Here is a 21845-nt window from a genome sequence, read left to right as displayed (position 1 = left end):
AATTGAGGGGAGATAGGTATAGGACAGATGTCGGAGGTAGGTTCTTTAATCTGAGAGTAGTAAGGGCGTGGAATGCCCTGCCTGCAACAGTAGTGGACTCGCCAACACTAAACGCATTCAAATGGCCATTGGATAGGCATATGGACAATAAGGGAATAGTGTAGAGGGACTTCAGGGGTTTCACAGGACGGCGCAACATCGAGGGCCTGTATTGCGCTGTTATGTTCTGTGTTCTACTCCCTGCCCGTTCATGTATCTGTCTAGATACATCTTAAACGATGCTATCGTGCCCGCCTCTACCACCTCCGCCGGCAATGCGTTCCAGGCACCCACCACCCTCTGCGTAAAGAACTTTCCACGCATATCTCCCTTAAACTTTTACCCTCTCACCTTGAACTCGTGACCCCTTGTAATTGACACCCCCACTCTTGTTATCCACCCTGTCCATACCTCTCATGATTTTGTAGACCTCAATGAGGTTCCCCCTCAACCTCCGTCTTTCTAATGAAAATAATCCTAATCTACTCAACTTCTCTTCATAGCTAGCACCCTCTATACCAGGCAACATCCTAGTGAACCTCCTCTGCACCCTCTCTAAAGCATCCACATCCTTCTGGTAATGTGGCGACCAGAACTGCACACAGTATTCCAAATGTGGCCAAACTAAATATACAACTGTAACATGACCTGCCAACTCTTGTACTCAATACCCCTTCTGATGAAGGAAAGCATGCCGTATGCCTTCTTGACCACTCTATCGACCTGCGTTGCCACCTTCAGGGTACAATGGCCCTGAACACCCAGATCTCTCTGTACATCAATTTTTCCCAGGGCTTTTTCATTTACCATATAGTTCGCTCTTGAATTGGATCTTCCAAAATGCATCACCTTGCATTTGCCCAGATTGAACTCCATCTGCCATTTCTCCACCCAACTCTCCAATCTATCTATATTCTCTGATGGTCCCTTTCACTATCTGCTACTCCACCAATCTTAGTGTCATCTGCAAACTTGATATCTGTTAAGGCCCCAGCTATTTCGTCCCTCGCTTCGCTCCGTAACCTGGGATAGATCCCATCCGGATCTGGGACTTGTCCACCTTAATGCCTTTTAGAATACCCAACACATCCTCCCTCCTTATGCCGACTTGGCCTAGAGTAATCAAACATCTATTCCTAACCTCAACATCCGTCATGTCCCTCTCCTCGGTGAATACCGATGCAAAGTACTCGTTAATAATCTCACCCATTTTCTCTGACTTCACGCATAACTTTCTTCCTTTGTCCTTGAGTGGGCCAATACTTTCTGTAGTTACCCTCTTGATCCTTATATATGAATAAAAGGCTTTGGGACTTTCTTTAACCCTGTTTGCTAAAGATATTTCATGACCCCTTTTAGCCCTCTTGATTCCTCGTTTCAGATTGGTCCGACATTCCCGATAATCTTCCGAAGCTTCGTCTGGCTTCAGTCGCCGAGACCAATTAAATGGATCAAATCAATCGATATCTCAATGTCGAGAACAGCAATCAATCACAAGACAGTCATTCCCACCTGTTTCCTTTTGATCTTCAGGCAATCTGAAGAGATTGTTGATAAGAATCAATTAGCCGTCCCTGAAGGAGAGGAGAAAGAATCTGGGGGTTTTTAGCCAGTATTGTTTTTTTCATTCAAGGACTTTGGGGGTCACTGGGAAGGCCAACACTGAGAAGGTGGTGGTGAACCCCTTCTTGAACCATGTGGTGTAGATACACTCACAGTGCTGTTAGGAAGGGAGTTTCCGGATTTTGATATAGCGATAACGAAGGATCGGTGATATATTTTCAAATTAGGGCGGTGTGTGGCTCGGAGGAGAACTTCCTTGTGATCGTGGTGTTCTCATGTGTGTGCTATCCTTGTCTTCGAGATGATAGTGGTAGTAAGTTTGGAAGGTGCTGTTGAATGAGCCTTAATGAGTTGCTACTGTGCATCAGTGGTGTAGAGAGTGAATGTCGAAGGTGGTGGATGGGGTGCCAATCAAGCAGGGCTGTTTTGACCTGGATGGTGTCGAGTTTCTTGAACATTTTTGGGGCTGCACTCGTCCAGGCAAGTGGGAGTATTCCATTGCACTCCTGACTTGTGCCATTTAGAGATGATGGATAAGCTTTGAGACTTGGGAGGTGAACTACTATCCACAGGATCCTAGTCCCTGACCTGCTCTTGTTGCCACAGTATTTAATGGCTAATCCACTTCAGTTTCTCATTCACCAGGCTGATTCCTGGGATGGCAGGATAGCGTTGAGGAGATACTGAGTTGACTAGGCCTGTCTCCATTGGAATTTCGAAGAATGATAGGCAATCTCATTCAAATATATAAAATTCTGACTAGGCTGGACAGGGATGTTTACCCTGGCTCGGTGTCTAGAATAAGGGTCACAGTCGCCGGATTCAAATCGGTCAGTTACGATTGAGATGAGAAATATGTTGGTTAATCCTGAAACAATAGGATGTGTTAATTTCTTAGGTGGTAGAAAATTTCCTTTTTTGAGGTCCATGTTAAAATAGATATTGATGACAGAATTAAATACTGCCCACAGTTTAAATGTCCACACTCACACCTTAAGCTGCATCCACCTTAACAGGTTTTGTGGCCAATTTCACAAAAATGTAATCTCACTTTGTAATATCCAATATCCTCACGGTTATTCTGAAAATGACGATCCTTGATTGACGAGGGCGGCAAAGGATATTGGGGCAGACATGAAAGCAGGGTTGAGGCCACAATCCGATCAGCCACGATCTTATCAAATGGCAGAGCAGGTTTGTTGAATGATCCTAAAAACAAAAAAATGATAAAGCGACAAGACTTCAAAAATGATGAAGCGACTCTACTTCAGTGGTGTATCCTTCTGCGCTGGGCTCAGAGTTCTAATAATCAAAATTTTAGTCACTGTATTTTGTTTCTACTAGGCGACAGTGGAAACTGGATTGAGATTGCATATGGGACAAGTTCTGGAATGGTCCGTGTGATTGTGCAGCACCCTGAGACAGTGGGATCTGGTCCGCAACTCTTTCAGACGTTTAGTGTTCATCGCAGCCCAATCACAAAGATCACCCTCTCTGAGAAAAACCTTATTTCAGGTAGTAAACTATTATTAATCTTTGTCGTTTTACCATCACTTCCTCAAACGTTCCTTATAAATTGGACCCCTTAACCCTGAACGGCCAACTTGTTACTTGGCTGTGTTCTGTGTCTCACTTCCTTCCCGGCCCTCACTGCCAGGATGGGAAGGATTTCCCGTGAACAGCGATCTCAGGAGATTATTGGGCAGAATTGGATACAATGTGCAGATACGGTTATTCCCCCAACCACAATCCCTCCTCCACAATCTGCAATGATGAATATAATTGGTCCACTGTATTCTCTGGCTGCTGGGTTGATTAGGTTACTGCTTTCAATCACTGCGCAGCCTCTGCCATTTGTTTACATTTTAGCTGACAGTGGGATTAGGTTAAAGCCGAGAAGTCTTCCACAGATGAATAGCTTTTTAATTCATGAAGCACATGGTCACTTCAGCTACACGGCAATCAACACTTTCATGAGATGATGTGATTTGTGTTTTTATTCAGTCTGTGCCGATAATAACCACGTGCGGACGTGGACTGTAACCAGATTCCGCGGGATGATCTCCACACAGCCTGGTTCAACCCCACTGGCATCATTCAAAATCCTCTCCCTGGAAGACTTGGATGGACATGGAGGCTGTTCAGCAGGTTTGGAGATCGGTAAGAGGCAGCAAGATTGTGTTGGTGTGTGGAACTAACGCAAAATATTACAGATTTGGGCTTTCCTCACTCATTTACTGGTGTGTGAATCTCACTGCAACATGTACCCGTCTCTGCTGTCTCCAATCAGATACATCTATGAAAGATAGATTGTTGAGGACATTTGATCATTTGAATTTATCCCTTGTGTCGGTTGTCTCAGCAGCTATCACAAGTCCTTTGAGACTTGGTCAGCTCGGCCATTCTTTGAGACGGACATTGAAGTCCCCACCCAGAGGACATTGTGAGCAATTGGTACCTCCCCCAAATGGTGTCCAACAAGGAGGAGGACGGATTCACCAGCTGAGGGAAGGCGAGGTGGAAATCAAAAGGAGGTTTCATTGCTCATGTTTGACCTGAATCCATGACCTCATGGATTCCAGAGTCGATGTTGAGGATTCCCCGGGAAATTCTCCCTCAACTGTATATGAGAGGGTGGTGAGAATCGGGAATTGGATTGGATTCGTTTATTGTCACGTGTACCGAGGTACAGTGAAAAGTATTTTTCTGTGAGCAGCTCAACAGACTATTAAGTACATAAAAAGAAAAGGAAATAAAAGAAAATACATAATAGGGCAACACAAGGTTCACAATGTAAATACATAGACACCGGCATCAGTTGAAGCATACAGGGTGTAGTGTTAATGAGGTCAGTCCATAAGAGGGTCGTTTAGGAGTCTGGTAACAGCGGGGAAGAAGCTGTTTTTGAGTCTGTTTGTGCATGTTCTCAGACTTCTGTATCTCCTGCCCGATGGAAGAAGTTGGAAGAGTGAGTAAGCCGGGTGGGAGGGGTCTTTGATTATGCTGCCCACTTTTCCCAGGCAGTGGGAGGTGTAGATGGAGTCAATGGATGGGAGGCGGGTTTGTGTGACGGACTGGGCGATATTCACGACGCTCTGAAGTTCCTTGCGGTCCTGGGCCGAGCAGTTGCCATACCAGGCTGTGATGCAGCCCGATAGGATGCTTTCTATAGTGCATCTGTAAAAGTTGGTAAGGGTTAATGTGGACATGCCGAATTTCCTTAGTTTCCTGAGGAAGTATAGGTACTGTTGTGCTTTCTTGGTGATGGGGTTGATGTGGGTGAACCAGGACAGATGTTTGGAGATGTGCACCCCTCGGAATTTGAAGCTGCTAACCATCTCCACCTCGGCCCCGTTGATGCTGACAGGGGTGTGTACTGTACACACACTTTAGTTTTGCTGGCATTGAGGGAGAGATTGTTGTCGTTACACCACTCCACTAGGTTCTCTATCTCCCTCCTGTATTCTGACTCGTTGTTATCCGAGATCCAGCCCACTATGATCGTATCGTCAGCAAACTTGTAGATGGAGTTGGAACCAAGTTTTGCCACGCAGTCGTGTGTGTGTGTATGGGGAGTAGAGTAGGGGGCTAAGTACGCAGCCTTGCGGGGCCCCGGTATTGGGGACTATTGTGGAGGAGGTGTTGTTGTTCATTCTTACTGACTGTGGTCTGTTGGTCAGAAAGTCGAGGATCCAGTTGCAGAGTGGGAGCCAAGTGCTAGGTTTTGGAATGCACTGTCTGGGAAGGTAGTGGAGGCTGGAAACCTCAGAACCTCTAAAAAGCACTTGGGTGCTCACCTGAAATATCGTCATATTGAAGGATATGGGACAAGTGCTGGTAAGTGGGATTAGTGCGGGATTAGGGTAGTTATTGTGGTGCAGACTCGATGGGCTGAAGAGTTTTCCTGCGCAGTGTCTCTCTAAGACTGTGCCGCCACGTCTGGTGGGCTTAGCCTGTCAGTGGTACAGGAAATCGGGACTTACCCAGGGACGGTGATGGAAGTAAAAAAGCAAAATACGATGCTAGAAATCAGAAATAAAACAGAAAATGCGAGAAATATTCAGCAGGTCAGCCAGCATCAGTGGAAAGAAAGAGCTGATGTTTCAGATTGTGATGACACTGTAGTGTGGATGAGCCTGGATATTGTAACGTCTGATTCAGTGAGGATGACTGTCGGGCTGTTTGAATCTTCTGGGACAGTTCTCCCAATTTGGGCACCAGTCTTAGACAATCGGAAGGAGGACTTTGGTCAACTGGGCATGATGTGGATTTGCTTTTTCTGGAGCCTTGGTTGACACTTTTCTGTGGCAGTTTGGTACAACTGAGTGGTTTTCTAGACCATTTCACAGACCAGTTAAGAGTGAACCACATTTCTGTGTGTCTGGAGTCACAGGGTGATCAGACCAGCTAAGGGTGGCAGATTTCCTTCCCTCCAATCCAGTCATTTCACTGTCACCATTACTGAGACGAGCTTTCTATTGTAACCATCTCTCTCTCTCTTTCAGGCCCATTTGGGGAGCGAGATGATGAGCAGGTTTTCATTCAGAAAGTTGTTCCTGACACAAATCAGATCTTTGTGCGTCTGTCCTCCACAGGCAAGAGGTAATCACGCTCCATGAAAACCTGACCAGTTCTTCATTGTTAGTGTGGGCTAGCTCAGAAATACGTCCATAGTTTGGTCAAAGTGGTTAGTTTTAAAGAGCGCCTGAAAGGATGAGAGATCCGGTGGAGAGGGTGAGGGAGGGCTTGCAGTACAGGCAGCGGAGGTTATAGATGCCAATGCTGATGGAATTAAAATCAACAATGTTTAAAAGGCCAGAATTGAAGGAGCAATGAATTCTCAGAGTGAAATAGGGACTGGAGGAGGTTACAGAGATAGGGAGGGTGTAGGGGCTGGAGGTTACAGAGATAGGGAGGGGTGTAGGGGCTGGTGGAGGTTACAGAGATGGGGAGGGAGTGTAGGGGCTGGAGGAGGTTACAGGGATAGGGGAGGGGTGTGGGGCTGGAGGAGGTTGCAGGGATAGGGAGGGGTGTGGGGCTGGAGCTGGAGGAGGTTAGAGATAGGGACGGGTGTGGGGCTAGAGGAGGTTACAGAGATAGGGAGGGTGTAGGGGCTGGAGGAGGTTACAGAGATAGGGAGGGGTGTAGGGCTGGAGTGGTTACAGGATAGGGAGGGTGTGGGGCTGGAGGAGGTTACAGCTAGGGAGGGGTGTGGGGGCTGGAGGAGGTTACAGAGATAGGGAGGGGTGTGGGGCTGGAGGAGGTTACAGAGATAGGGAGGGGTGTGGGCTGGAGGAGGTTACAGAGATAGGGAGGGGTGTGGGGCTGGAGGAGGTTACAGAGATAGGGAGGGGGTGGGGGCTGGAGGAGGTGACAGAGATCCCGGAGGAGTGTGAGGCTGGAGGAGGTTACAGAGATAGAGAGGGGGTGTAGGGGCTGGAGGAGGTCACCAGGATAGGGAGGGGTGTGGGACTGGAGGAGGTTACAAAGATAGGGAGGGGGTGTAGGGGCTGGAGGAGTTTACAGAGATAGGGAGGGTTGTGGGGCTGGAGGAGGTTACAAAGATAGGGAGGGGGTGTAGGGGCTGGAGCTGGAGGAGGTTAGAGATAGGGACGGGTGTGGGGCTAGAGGAGGTTACAGAGATAGGGAGGGTGTAGGGGCTGGAGGAGGTTACAGAGATAGGGAGGGTGTAGGGGCTGGAGGTGGTTACAGGGATAGGGAGGGGTGTGGGCTGGAGGAGGTTACAGATAGGGAGGGGTGTGGGCTGGAGGAGGTACAGAGATAGGGGGGGGTGTGGGGCTGGAGGAGGTTACAGAGATAGGGAGGGGTGTGGGGCTGGAGGAGGTGACAGAGATCCCGGAGGAGTGTGAGGCTGGAGGAGGTTAAAGAGATAGGGAGGGGGTGTAGGGGCTGGAGGAGGTCACCAGGATAGGGAGGGGTGTGGGGCTGGAGGAGGTTACAAAGATAGGGAGGGGGCGTAGGGGCTGGAGGAGTTTACAGAGATAGGGAGGGTTGTGGGGCTGGAGGAGGTTACAAAGATAGGGAGGGGGTGTAGGGGCTGGAGGAGGTTACAAAGATAGGGAGAGGGTGTAGGGGCTGGAGGAGGTTACAGAGATAGGGAGGGGTGTGGGGCTGGAGGAGGTTACAGAGATAGGGAGGGGTGTAGGGGCTGGTGGGGGTTACAGAGATAGGGAGGCATGTAGGGGCTGAAGGAGGTTACAAATATAGGGAGGGGTGTGTGGGGGGGAGGAGGTTACAGGGATAGGGTGGGTGTAGGGGCTGGAGACGGTTACAGAGATGGGGAGGGTGTAGGGGCTGGTGGAGGTTACAGAGATAGGGAGGGGTGTGGGGCTGGAGGAGGTTACAGAGATAGGGAGGGGTTTAGGGGCTGGAGGAGGTTATAGAGATAAGGAGGGGGTGTAGGGGCTGGAGGAGGTTACAGAGAGGGAGGGGTGTAGGGGCTGGAGGAGGTTACAGAGAGGGAGGGGTGTAGGGGCTGGAGGAGGTTACAGAGGTAGGGACGGGTGTGGGGCGGGAGGAGGTTACAGGGATGGGAATGAGAGATGGAGGAGGTTACAGAGAGGGAGGGGTGTGTGGGGGGGAGGGAGGAGGTTACAGAGATAGGGAGGGGTTTGTGGGGGGGAGTAGATTACAGAGATAGGGAGGGGGTGTAGGGGATGGAGGAGGTTACAGAGATAGGGAGGGATGTGTGGCTGGAGGAGGTTAGAGATAGGGAGGGATGTCGGGACTGGAGGAGGTTACAGAGATAGAGAGGGGTGTGGGGCTGGAGGAGGTGACAGAGATAGGGAGGGGGTGTAGGGGATGGAGGAGGTTACAGAGATAGGGAGGGGTGTGAGGCTGGAGGAGGTTAGAGATAGGGAGGGATGTCGGGACTGGAGAGGGTTACAGAGATAGGGAGGGGTGTAGGGGCTAGAGGAGGTTACAGAGATAGGGAGGGGTGTAGGGGCTGGAGGGGATTACAGCGATAGGGAGGGGTGTAGGGGCTGGAAGAGGTTACAGAGATAGGGAGGGGTGTAGGGCTGGAGGAGGTTACAGAGATGGGGAGGAGTGTGGGGTGGGAGGAGGTTACAGGAGTGGGAATGAGAGATGGACGAGGTTACAGAGATAGGGAGGGGTGTAGGGGCTGGTGGAGGTTACAGAGATGGGGAGGGGTGTGGGGCGGGAGGAGGTTACAGGGATGGGAATGAGAGATGGAGGAGGTTACAGAGATAGGGAGGGGTGTAGGGGCTGGTGGAGGTTACAGAGATAGGGAGGGGTGTGGGGTGGGAGGCGGTTACAGGGGTGGGAATGAGAGATGGAGGGGGTTACAGAGATAGGGAGGGGTGTAGGGGCTGGAGGAGGTTACAGAGATAGGGAGAGGTGTGTGGGGGGAGGAGGTTACAGGGATGGGAATGAGAAATGGAGGAGGTTACAGAGATCGGGAGGGGTGTGTGGGGTGGGAGGAGGTTACAGGGATGGGAATGAGAGATGGAGGAGGTTACAGAGATAGGGAGGGGTGTGTGGGGCTGGAGGAGGTTACAGAGATGGGGAGGGGTGTAGGGGAGGGAGGATGTTACAGAGATAGGGAGGGGTGTAGGGGCTGGAGGAGGTTACAGAGATAGGGAGGGTGTAGGGGCTAGAGGAGGTTACAGAGATAGGGAGGGGTGTAGGGGAGGGAGGATGTTACAGAGATAGGGAGGGGTGTAGGGGAGGGAGGATGTTACAGAGATAGGGAGGGGTGTAGGGGCTGGAGGAGGTTACAGAGATAGGGAGGGTGTAGGGGCTAGAGGAGGTTACAGAGATAGGGAGGGGTGTAGGGGAGGGAGGATGTTACAGAGATAGGGAGGGGTGTAGGGGAGGGAGGATGTTACAGAGATAGGGAGGGGTGTAGGGGCTGGAGGAGGTTACAGAGATAGGGAGGGGTGTGTGTCGGGGGGGAGGAGGTTACAGAGATAGGGAGGGGTTGGAGGAGGTTACAGGGATGGGAATGATAGATGGAGGAGGTTACAGAGAACGAGAGAGAGACGGTGAGTTGAGGCCCTGGTGAGTTTGGAAAACAGCTGAGAAATTAAAATCAAGGTGTTACTTTACTGGGAGCCAATGTTTGTCAGTGAACATGGGTGATAGGCTATTGGAAATTAGGGCATGTTCAGACTTGGGAAGTGGCCTCCTGTTCATAGAAGTTAGAAGGTTCCCATCATGGCCAAGGGAGTGTTGGGATAAGTCAATTCTGGCGATAGCAGTGTGTGTATGAGCTGAGGTTCTTTAGATGTTTTGAAGATATGTCTGATCCATTGCAGTAAATGGGGAGGCTCGAGGGATTAATGAATGAGCAAGCATACAGCCTAATGCAGTAATTGGAATGTGCTGCATTGCCCAAGACATCATTGTTTAGATAGGATGTTAAACTGACGTTCCGTTTGATGGGCAGAAAAACAACGCGTGAATTCAGAGAAGTATGTGGTGATACATTTGGGGAGGTCAAACAAGGCAAAGGATCAGATTATAAAATGGAGGATAGTGAGGGGCATTGGAGTGAATGTCCACATGTTCCTATTGGTCACAGGGCAGTTTGATAAGTTGGTTAAGAATGCAAATGGAATCCTTTCATTTATTAGTCGAGGCACAGATTGTACCGGCTGGAAGGTTATTTTTTAGCCAGTGTTGGGGAGGTGAAACTTTCCCCTTTGGATTTGCACCTGAATTGCTGGAACCCGATGGGCTGGAAGTCAATTGCTGGAAAGTGGCTGGGTTTCCAAAGGCAAGTCCCACACTTTCTATCATTATAAAGATTCCAAAGATATAAATTATTTAAGGACACTGTTTTGAAGCAAAAGGATCCTGGCCAATATTTATATCTCAATCCACGTCACAAAACAAGTGATCACGTTGCTGTTGTAGGAGCTGGCTGTGCCGTTTGATTACCGACGTGGTAACAGTGAAACACTGCAGTTGTACCTACGTGGCTGCAATATACTTTGAGACATCCTGAAATAGCAAAAGGTGCTATAGAAATGCAAGTTTGTCTTTCTTTACAAGAGGCAAGGTTGATGCACCCCAAGTGGTCCAGTCACTAAGCTAATAGGACAGGTTTGTAGTGAAGTCGGGGTCAGCAGCTGCTTGGGCTGAACAATTGAGTCACATTCAGGAGTAAAAATGGATGCTATCAGTTGGTGTTGGCAAAATCACCTCAAAATGAGCAGGTCAAGCACGTTTAACCCCCCTCTGTCTCACCCTCTCTCTGTTCTCTCTCCACCCCTCTGTCTTGCACAGGATCTGTGAAATTCGTTCAGTGGATGGTACTGCTGTCACAGCCTTTACTGTCCATGAATGCGAGGGGTCCAGTCGAATCAGCTCCCGTGCCCGTCGCTACCTGTTCACCGGACACTCTGATGGCAGCATCCAGATGTGGGATCTGACGACAGCCATGGAGGCAACTGGCAAGGCGGCAAATCTAGGTCAGGGGGGGGGGGTCTGTGGAGGATTATGGGATGTGCAGCAAATCAGGGGACCTGGGTGGGTCAGGGGGCAAACAGAGTCGGGGTGCGCAGGGGATCGTGGGTACGTGGGACGCCAGGTGCAAAGGAACTTGAGGAGATAAAGTAATAATAATCTTTATTATTGTCACAAGCAGGTTTACATTAACACTGCAATGAAAGTTACTGTGAAAATCCCCTATTTGCCACATTCCGGCACCTGTTCTGGGTACACAGAGGGAGAAATCAGAATGTCCAATTTACCTAACAGCACGTCTTTCGGGACTTGTGGGAAGAAACTGGAGCGCCCGGAGGAAACCCACGCAGACACGGGGAGAACGTGCAGACTCCGCACAGACAGTGACCCAGCGGGGAATCGAACCTGGGACCCTGACGCTGTGAAGCAACAGCGCTAACCACTATGCCATCATACCGCCCAAGTTTGCGGAATCTGTGGATGTCTATTTGGGTTCAAAGGACAGACACAATCCCTCAATTTGTTTTCTGTCCAAACTTAAAAAGTCTTAAAGCACAAGGGACACTCCCCCGGGTCTGACCTCTCCCCCGGGTCTGCCCCCCCCCCCCCCCCCCCCTGGGTCTGGCTTCTCCCCTCCTCCCCCCCCCCCCCCCTCCCCCCTCCCGGGGTCCAGGCCTCTCTTATCCCCCTCCCCGGGTCTAGCCTCTCTTCCCCCCCCCCCCCCCCCCCCCAGGTGTGGCCTCTCCCCTTGCCAGGTCGATGGGGTATGGGTTGCAGTTGGGGGTGGGGTGAGGAGGGATATGTGTGGGGTGGGAGTGCTGAATCTTACTGGTTCAATCCTTGTTCTGTGGAATTATTACAATTTGTCTGAATATGATGAATTATTGTAGCATTCCGTGTTTGTGAGGATAGGCTTGTGCTGTGATGCCTACTGCAGTCAGTTAGCTGATAATTGGCTCACATGAGAAATGCTCGAATCAAAGCAAGAGGGGAAAGTTGAAAAGGAGGAAGAAAATCCTTTTTTCATTGATTTTAGTTTTGTTTTTAATGTTCTCAGATCCCGGTGGCCCCACAGAACAGGAGCTCCTGCAGCAGCTGGAGCAATGCGATCTCACACTGACAAGAACACCAGATATCAGTCCTGCAGAATCACTGTCACACCCTATCATGCTGCGGGTTTCATCGTCCAGGTAATTCCCTGATTAATAAGTTAATTCATGAAATGTAAAGAATGATAGTGTGGAAAACCATTGTGGACCCATCCCAGAACTAAAAACTAAATGTTTCAGCATCCAGTGCTATAGGGAACTGAGTTTAACCAGTCTTGCCTAATCTGAGCTGCAATCTCAGTCCAATTCTATGCAACAAGTGAAGTCTGATTCTGGCACCACATTGTTTATTTTACTCAAGGTTACAGTAGAATGGGAGAATAAACTATCTTTATCACTAGTGCAGAAGATAACTAGAATATTCACAGTGAAAGTATGAGAGAAAGTAAATGTTACACAAACTTAGTGTTGCTCTTTGCCCGTAGCTACAGTGTGACAGGACGTCTATGTTCAGATGGAGACTGTTTTGGTGTCATTCTTTCTTTTCTTCTTTGTTAAAACAGCCAATTTCAAACGGTGGATGGATTCCGTGAGAAATGGACCAGGAGTGGGACTGGAGGGATTTGGAGAGACAGTCCTACGGTGATCAGACAGCGGGAAAAATTTCCCAGTGCCTGCAGCCTACAATCACATGTTGCCAGTCGAAGCTCATTGGATAAAAGTGATGCTGCCAGTGGGAGCCCGCAGCTGCTGAGATTGCATCATCCACCTCTCCGAGCGGAGTGTCCAAGTGGTGAAAATAGTGCGTCGGACATTGATGGCAGAACAGGAAAACGAGGAAGCTTTGTTGAGCGCTGTCAGGAGTTAGCCCGTGGCACTGAATTTGGTGCTACTAACCTGCGCCGATTTAGCTGTGAATCTGACAGCAGACTATTGATGAAAAATAGACCCCTGGCTCCGTCAGGTTCAGTCCAGGGATTGAAAGTTGTGTCTCCTAGTCCGACGCTCTCTATCAAAACCCTCCCTCCCAGTGTACCGTTAATAAGAGGCACTGCAGAGGCACAAGTGTCAGTAGCGAGTCCCCTCGATCCAGCCACTGAATCAACTGCAGCTCCCAGACCCAGAATGAATGAGACCTCGTTTTGACCATCTCTGTCCCCATATTAATGTCCAGCGATAATTGGACAAAACCCAAGCGATGGGTTTTTATCGCTCTTGTGAAATGTTGGGTGAGCTTTTGAAGACTGGGTGCTTGCTGCAGACAATTGTCAGACTTCTTCAAACCCATTTCCTGTTTGCTTCAGATTCTGACTTTGCGTGGTCGCCGCCCAGAACCACATTTGAAATCCTGTCATAAAAGAACGAAGAAATCAACCAATCGGCTGCTTTTCCAGTTGTGAGAATTTCCACAGCCCTGATCCCAGCCCAAAAGCTGAATCTTGAGTTATCAACAGATCAGATTAAAAATTCCACCCTGATGAAGACTTGTGCTTGAAATAGTTTGCATTTGAAAACACTGAAGTGTTCATTTTTAAAGATTAAAATGTTTGAATCCAGCTAGTCTTGTCTCCGAGGCAGTTCATGACTCGCAATATTTTTAAAGTTGCTTAATGCGCTGATGGAATTTCTACAATGAAATAAACAATGAAGGATTTCTGTCACTGTTATTCGCAATATTTGTTCCTAACGTGTGCACTTGCAACTGCTCAACACTCTCTACTGATGGAACAAACCCCCTTCCTGTTAGCTCTCCTTGTACAGACCGCATGAACCAAACCTCTTCCTGTTCAGTCCCCTTGAGTATAACCCCATTTCTATTTCTAATATATTCCCCAGTCTATTCCTGATTTTAGTAAAACCCAAGAGACCATAAGATGTAGGAGCAGAATTAGCCCATCGAGTCTGCTCCACTATTCAATGAGATCATGGCTGATCTGATGTGATAATCCTCAACTCCACTTTCCCACCTTACCTCCATAACCCTCGATTCCCTCACTAATTAAGAATCTGCCTCTCTCAGCCTTGAACACACTTAACGCCCCAGCTTCCTACAGCTTTCTGCGGTAAAGAATTCCACAGATTCACTCCTCTCTGAAAAGAAAGATGATGTGAACACAACCCTGGGACATGCACCAAGCTTTATATTTTCAGTTAGTTTGATGTTGGTCCACACTCAATGTCTGAGCTTTGACATGACAGCTGTAACTTTGGCAATTCTGTTGCCGATTTCATTGAGACAAGTTGCTGGTAATTGTTGATGCGAGATATGTGTGACTGTGAACAACTTCCCAAGTAAGAACCATATGGCACAGGAAGAGGCAACTTGGCCATTGCATCTGCACCGGTCAAAAAAAAGCCCCCTTCTGGTCTGTAGCCTCGCAAGTTCCACGGAGCAGTGAAGGTGCCAATCCAAACACCTTCTAAATGAATTGAAAATTTCTATCTCTATTGCCCTTCCAGGCAGAGAGTTCCCACCTCCACAACCCTCTGGGTGAAAATATGTTTCCTCATCTCCTATTAATCTTTCTACCAATCACATTTCCCCCTCCCCCTGTCACTGGTCTCTGCTGACATTGGCCCTGCCTATCCAGGCCCCTCAATTTTGTACATCTCAATAAAATCTCTACTCTAACTCCTCCATTCCAAGACGAACAACCTCAGCCCTTCCAATCTTTCCAATCCTGGTAAACCTCTGGATCCTCTCAAATCCAATTACTTCCTTTCTGTAATGAGGTGATCCGAACTACTCCCAGTACTAAGTTGTGGCTTAACTAATGTTTAATATAGTTGTAACATTACCTCCCTGCTCGTCTATTTATTGCCTCAGATAACAAATTGAAAGATTCCATTTGCTGCCTTAACCACGATCCCCGTCCTGCTCCCTTCACTGATCTGGGACATTCACTCCAATGCCCCTCACTTCCTCTCATCCCATTTATTGTGTCATCCTTTGCCCTGTTTAACTTCTCCATTTTCTAGGTTTCTGCCACCTGCCCAGCCCATTATCCTCCTGCAGTCAAATGCAGATTTAATGGATGAGGAGCCATCCTGGGTCACTGTAAAATCAGCATTAAGGTACTCCACCAGATGGCAGTGCAGTTCACAGACGAGGGAGGTGAGAGACCAGACTTGGCCAGCTGAAAAGTTACTGGAACCTTCATCAGGATCATGTCTGAATGGAAGGATTAGAAGTCCAGAAAACACCAATCAGAATCAATTGTGGTAACAGAGAATTTAATTGGGATTATTTAGGCAGCACGGTAGCACAGTGGTTAGCACTTGCTTCACAGCTTGTTCCAGGTTTGATTCCCAGCTTGGCTCACTGTGCGGAGTCTGCACGTCCTCCCCGTGTGTGCGTGGGTTTTCTCCGGATGCTCCGGTTTCCTCCCACAGTCCAAAGATGTGCAGGTTAGGTGGATTGGCCAGTCTAAAAAAAAATGCCGTTAAGTGTCTAAAAATGTTAGGTGGGGATAAAGGGGATAGAGTGGGACTTAAGTGGGGTGCTCTTTTCCAAGGGCTGGTGCACACTCAATGGGCTGAATGGTCTCCTTCAGCTCTGTAAATTCTTTGACTCTAAATTTCATAAGGACCAAAGACTGAGCTTTTTGTGATGAATCTGTTGGAGACACAGTTTAAAGCACCAAGTTTTAATTCTTAACCCCCCTCAGCAACTGTGATCCAGTGGGTGCGATTCTCCGCCCCCCACGCCGGGTGGGAGAACATTTTTCACGCCCTCCCGCTATTCTCCCCCCCCCCCCCCCCCCCCGAACCACGCCATGAATCACCGCTCGCCGTATTTTGCAATGGGCGGAGCGGCCAGGCCGAGCGCCCGTTTCAACACGGCAGCAAACACACCTGCTTGCTGCCATTGTGAAATGGATGCCAGATGCCCGTTTGGGGCATCTGGGGGCCCGATTTGGCACGGCAGTACCACGGCCGTGCCAAGGGGGGGTATAGGCCCGCGATCGGTGGGCACCAATCGTGGGCTGTGCGTCCGTAACGGACGCACTCTTTTCCCTCCGCCGCCCCGCAAGATCAAGCCGCCACGTCTTGCGGGGCGGCTGAGGGAAAAGACGCCAACAGCACATGCGCGGGTTGGCGTTGTCCAACCTGCGCATGCGTGGCCGACGTCATCGGCTGCATCAGCCGGCGTGATGCTCGGTGTGTGGCCTTGACGACAGTCGTCAAGGCCGCACGGCCGTGACGCACGGGGCCGCGCTCCTAGCCCCGCCTGGGGGGAGAATCGACCCCGGAAGTGGGCGTGAAGGCTGCCGTGGGTCACGGCCTGTCCCACGGGAGCCTTTACGATTCTCCGCATTTGCAGAGAATCTCGCCCAGTGGCTCTAAAGAGACCGGATCTTCTCCCCCCCCCCCCCCCCCCCCCCCCAAAAACACACCGGAATTCAGGGTCATTAAAGTTGGCATTTTTATTTATATTTGTTGCTTGTGCCCAGCTGGTTCCCGACGAGAACCCTGTTGTTACTGATGGGATCCACTACCTTCCCCTCTCATTATTTGAGGCAGGACTAGAAACCAGAGCCAATAAATTCAATTCACAGGGCAGCGCAGTGGTTGCACTGTAGTCTCACGGCGCTGAGGTCCCAGGTTCGATCCCGGCTCTGGGTCACTGTCCGTGTGGAGTTTGCACATTCTCCCCGTGTCTGCGTGGGTTTCACCCCCACAACCCAAAGATGTGCAGGGTAAGTGGATTGGCCATGCTAAATTGGCCCTTAATTGGAAAAAATTAATTGGGTACCCTAAATATTAAAAAAAATAAATTCAATTCACAGCAGGGCGGTTTGTGAATTACATCTAATAGATCCAATAGTTCATGAAATTAAATAGTGCAGAACTTCCCGCATTCCTGCACAATATGACTGATGTTCTCCAAGAAAGGGAGCCTTTCACACCCCTTTCTGTGCTTGGCTAACAATTGCTTCTCTCTGAAATTAATTTGCAAATGCCTTATTTGTAACAACAATTGTGGTCAAGCAGCGCAGAATGGGGTTGGTTTAGCACAGGGCTAAATCGCTGGCTTTGAAAGCAGACCACGGCAAGCCAGCAGCACGGTTCAATTCCCATACCAGCCTCCCCAAACAGGTGCCGGAATGTGGCGACTAGGGGCTTTTCACAGTAACTTCATTTGAAGCCTACTTGGGAAAATAAGCGATTTTCATTTCATTTCATTTTTTCATTTCAGAAGGGTCAGAGCAGTGGAGGACAGCTCAATGCAATAGGGACACACCTGGTCCCACTTTCTCCACCTTTTCCCTGCAATTTATTTGTCTTGAGGTAATTGTTCAGTTTGGAAAACCAGGATTGATCGGGACTTGGACCACACACTCGGGCAGTATATTCTCAACCCTAACCATCCACTGTGCAAAGTCCCACCTTCCCAGATGGGCCATAGATGAGGTTTCATCAGAAAATGAATGCCCTGGACCTTGAGAGCTTCTTCGGCAAAAGCTTTTGAAACACATTAGGCGGCGTTCTCCGTTAGCTGACGCCACAATCGGGGTGTGCGAGCGGGAGGAGTATAGCTCTCGACTCCAAAATCATGGCAGGCGTTGGTTTGATGCTGAATTGCATTGCTCCACCTCAAAAATGGCATTAATGCAATGTGTCCCGTGCGTACTTTAAGCACAGTTTGCATATCAATGGTGGGCCCACGTGCGATTCTCTGCCTCCTATGGGCTGAGTTCTCGGCGGCATTGTCCATGTCTGCTCTCAGACATTGTGTAACTGGCGTGGTGGCTGCTGAGAGAGAGAGGGCGGACGGACAGGGACCAGCACTGCCGTACTTCACCGACAGCCGTGCCTCTGGCCCGGAGGCTTCAGCCAGGGCTGGGGGGAACATAGAACATAGAATATTACAGTGCAGTACAGGCCCTTCGGCCCTCAATGTTGCGCCGTCCTGTGAAACCCCTCTAAAGCCCATCTACACTATTCCCTTATCGTCCATATGCCTATCCAATGGCCATTTGAATGCGTTTAGTGTTGGCGACTCCACTACTGTTGCAGGCAGGGCATTCCACGCCCTTGCTACTCTCTGAGTAAAGAACCTACCTCTGACATCTGTCCTATATCTATCTCCCCTCAATTTAAAGCTATGTCCCCTCGTGCTGGACATCACCATCCGAGGAAAAAGGCTCTCAATGTCCACCCTATCTAGTCCTCTGATCATCTTGTATTCCTCAATTAAGTCACCTCTTAACCTTCTTCTCTCTAACAAAAACGGCCTCAAGTCCCTCAGCCATTCCTCATATGATCTTCCCTCCATACCAGGCAACATCCTTGTAAATCTTCTCTGTACCCTTTCCAATGCTTCCACTTCCTTCCTCTAATGTGGCGACCAGAACTGCACGCAATACTCCAAATGCGGCCGTACCAGAGTTTTGTACAACTGCAACATGACCTCATGGCTCCGAAACTCAATTCCTCTACCAATAAAAGCTAACACACCGTACGCATTCTTAACAACCCTCTCAACCTGGGTGGCAACTTTCAGGGATCTATGGACATGGACACCGAGATCTCTCTGCTCATCCACACTACCAAGAATCTTACCATTAGCCCAATACTCTGTCTTCCTGTTATTCCTTCCAAAATGAATCACCTCACACTTTTCTGCATTAAACTCCATTTGCCACCTGTCAGCCCAGCTCTGCAGCTTATCTATGTCCCTCTGCACTGTCAGAGGGTCAGTACTGAGGGAGTGCCGCACTGTCAGACGGTCAGTACTGAGGGAGGGCCGCACTGTCAGAGGGGCAGTACTGAGGGAGTGCCGCACGATTAGAGGGGCAGTACTGAGGGAGTGCCGCACGATTAGAGGGTCAGTACTGAGGGAGTGCTGCACTGTCAGAGGGTCAGTGCTGAGGGAGTGCTGCACTGTCGGAGGGTCAGTACTGAGGGAGTGCTGCACTGTCAGAGGGTCAGTACTGAGGGAGGACTGCACTGTTAGAGGATCAGTACTGAGGGAATGCTGCACTGTCAGAGGGGCAGTACTGAGGGAGTGCCGCACGATTAGAGGGTCAGTACTGAGGGAGTGCTGCACTGACAGAGGGTCAGTACTGAGTGAGTGCTGCACTGTCAGAGGGTCAATACTGAGGGAGTGCTGCACTGACAGAGGGTCAGTACTGAGGGAGTGCTGCACTGTCAGAGGGTCAATACTGAGGGAGTGCTGCACTGACAGAGGGTCAGTACTGAGGGAGTGCCGCACTGTCAGAGAGTCAGTACTGAGGGAGTTCTGCACTGTCAGAGGGTCAGTACTGAGGGAGTGCTGCACTGTCAGAGGGTCAGTATGAGGGAGTGCCGCACTGTCAGAGGGACAATACTGAGGGAGTGCTGCACTGTCAGAGGGTCAGTTCTGAGGGAGTGCTGCACTGTCAGAGGGTCAGTACTGAGGGAGTGCTGCACTGTCAGAGGGTCAGTACTGAGGGAGTGCTGCACTGTCGGAGGGTCAGTACTGAGGGAGTGCCGCACTGTCAGAGAGTCAGTACTGAGGGAGTGCCGCACTGTCAGAGAGTCAGTACTGAGGGAGTTCTGCACTGTCAGAGGGTCAGTACTGAGGGAGTGCTGCACTGTCAGAGGGTCAGTATGAGGGAGTGCCGCACTGTCAGAGGGACAATACTGAGGGAGTGCTGCACTGTCAGAGGGTCAGTTCTGAGGGAGTGCTGCGCTGTCAGAGGGTCAGTACTGAGGGAGTGCTGCACTGTCAGAGGGTCAGTACTGAGGGAGTGCTGCACTGTCGGAGGGTCAGTGCTGAGGGAGTGCTGCACTGTTAGAGGGTCAGTGCTGAGGGAGTGCTGCACTGTCAGAGGGTCAGTACTGAGGGAGTGCTGCACTGTCAGAGGGTCAGTACTGAGGGAGTGCTGCACTGTCGGAGGGTCAGTACTGAGGGAGTGCCGCACTGTCAGAGAGTCAGTACTGAGGGAGTGCCGCACTGTCAGAGAGTCAGTACTGAGGGAGTTCTGCACTGTCAGAGGGTCAGTACTGAGGGAGTGCTGCACTGTCAGAGGGTCAGTATGAGGGAGTGCCGCACTGTCAGAGGGACAATACTGAGGGAGTGCTGCACTGTCAGAGGGTCAGTTCTGAGGGAGTGCTGCGCTGTCAGAGGGTCAGTACTGAGGGAGTGCTGCACTGTCAGAGGGTCAGTACTGAGGGAGTGCTGCACTGTCGGAGGGTCAGTGCTGAGGGAGTGCTGCACTGTTAGAGGGTCAGTACTGAGGGAGTGCCGCACTGTTAGAGGGTCAGTGCTGAGGGAGTGCTGCACTGTCAGAGGGTCAGCACTGAGGGAGTGCTGCATTGTCAGAGGGTCAGTACTGAGGGAATGCCGCACTGTCAGAGGGTCAGTACTGAGGGAGCGCCGCACTGTCAGAGGGTCAGTACTGAGGGAGTGCTGCACTGTCAGAGGGTCAGTACTTAAGGAGCACCAGACGTTTGCAGCGTCAGTACTGCACTGTCGTCGATCCTGTCTTTTAGGTGAGACATTAAACTGAGTTCCCATCTGTAAATGATCCCATGGAATTGGGAACGTGAAGTGTTAAATCCAAGTTCAGCGAGCACCAGTTTGAGAGGAAGTGGGCCAACGCTGAAAAAATTGACAGCTTCTTAATGAAGTATGGGATGCAGATAATTAATTTTAATAGATTCAAAGGGAAGTTAATTAAATATTGAAATTAAAATATTACACTATTAGCTGATGATCAGTCTTATGTGGTCAGAAATAAATTAAACAGGGACTAAATCTCAAAGGGTTTACACACGTTACCAACCGGAGAGCTGAGCGGCAGAAAGAAATCAAACAAAACTCTGCACTTAGGAATTCTTTTCAGCTTTCAAAATACCATCTCTTCAAATTCATGTTGAGTCTTCATGAACATATTTAGAACATGTCTCTGGATTTCTGTCGATTTCTTTGTCAGTGTGTATTCTGTGTGTGTACCTGTTTGCATTTTTGTACCTGTGTGTGCGTGATCCTGCCTTTGTGTGCATGATTCTGCCTGTACATGTATGATCCTGCCTGTGCGTGTGCGGTTCTGACTGTGATTGCGTGATGCTGCCTGTGCGTGCATGATTCTGCCTGTGGCTGCGTGATTCTGCCTGTGTGTGCATGATTCTGCCTGTACATGTATGATCCTACCTGTGCCTGTGCGATTCTACCTGTGCGTGCACGATTCTGACTGTGGCTGCACGATTCTGACTGTGATTGCGTTATTCTACCTGTGTGTACCCGATTCTGCCTGTGGCTGCACGATTCTGCCTGTGGCTGCACGATTCTGCCTGTGTGTTCCCGATTCTGCCTGTGGCTGCACGATTCTGCCTGTGGCTGCACAATTCTGCCTGTGTGTTCCCGATTCTGCCTGTGGCTGCACGATTCTGCCTGTGGCTGCACGATTCTGCCTGTGGCTGCACAATTCTGCCTGTGTGTTCCCGATTCTGCCTGTGGCTGCACGATTCTGCCTGTGGCTGCACGATTCTGCCTGTGGCTGCACAATTCTGCCTGTGTGTTCCCGATTCTGCCTGTGGCTGCACAATTCTGCCTGTGTGTACCCGATTCTGCCTGTGGCTGCACAATTCTGCCTGTGTGTACCCGATTCTGCCTGTGGCTGCACGATTCTGCCTGTGTGTACCCGATTCTGCCTGTGGCTGCACGATTCTGCCTGTGTGTTCCCGATTCTGCCTGTGTGTTCCCGATTCTGCCTGTGTGTACCCGATTCTGCCTGTGGCTGCACGATTCTG

At 49.8% G+C, this 21845-nt stretch overlaps 1 protein-coding gene across 3 annotated transcripts in view; it reads left to right on the top strand.

Moving 5' to 3' along the window:
- The window catches only part of shkbp1 (SH3KBP1 binding protein 1), a 41368-nt gene extending 27602 nt beyond the window's left edge, over window positions 1–13766 (top strand). For all 3 annotated transcript variants that reach the window (XM_038786052.1, XM_038786053.1, XM_038786054.1), the window contains 6 exons: window positions 2947–3117; window positions 3607–3762; window positions 6108–6204; window positions 10876–11060; window positions 12113–12245; window positions 12668–13766. In XM_038786052.1, the coding sequence (XP_038641980.1) occupies window positions 2947–3117; window positions 3607–3762; window positions 6108–6204; window positions 10876–11060; window positions 12113–12245; window positions 12668–13250 (1325 nt within the window). In that variant the 3' untranslated portion in view covers window positions 13251–13766. The remainder of the gene's footprint in view (window positions 1–2946; window positions 3118–3606; window positions 3763–6107; window positions 6205–10875; window positions 11061–12112; window positions 12246–12667) is intronic.
- Window positions 13767–21845: the final 8079 nt, after the last annotated feature.

This window comes from Scyliorhinus canicula, chromosome 27 (genome assembly GCF_902713615.1).
Source record: "Scyliorhinus canicula chromosome 27, sScyCan1.1, whole genome shotgun sequence".
Classification (NCBI taxonomy): domain Eukaryota; kingdom Metazoa; phylum Chordata; class Chondrichthyes; order Carcharhiniformes; family Scyliorhinidae; genus Scyliorhinus; species Scyliorhinus canicula.
This window is presented reverse-complemented; position numbering and strand designations above follow the sequence as displayed.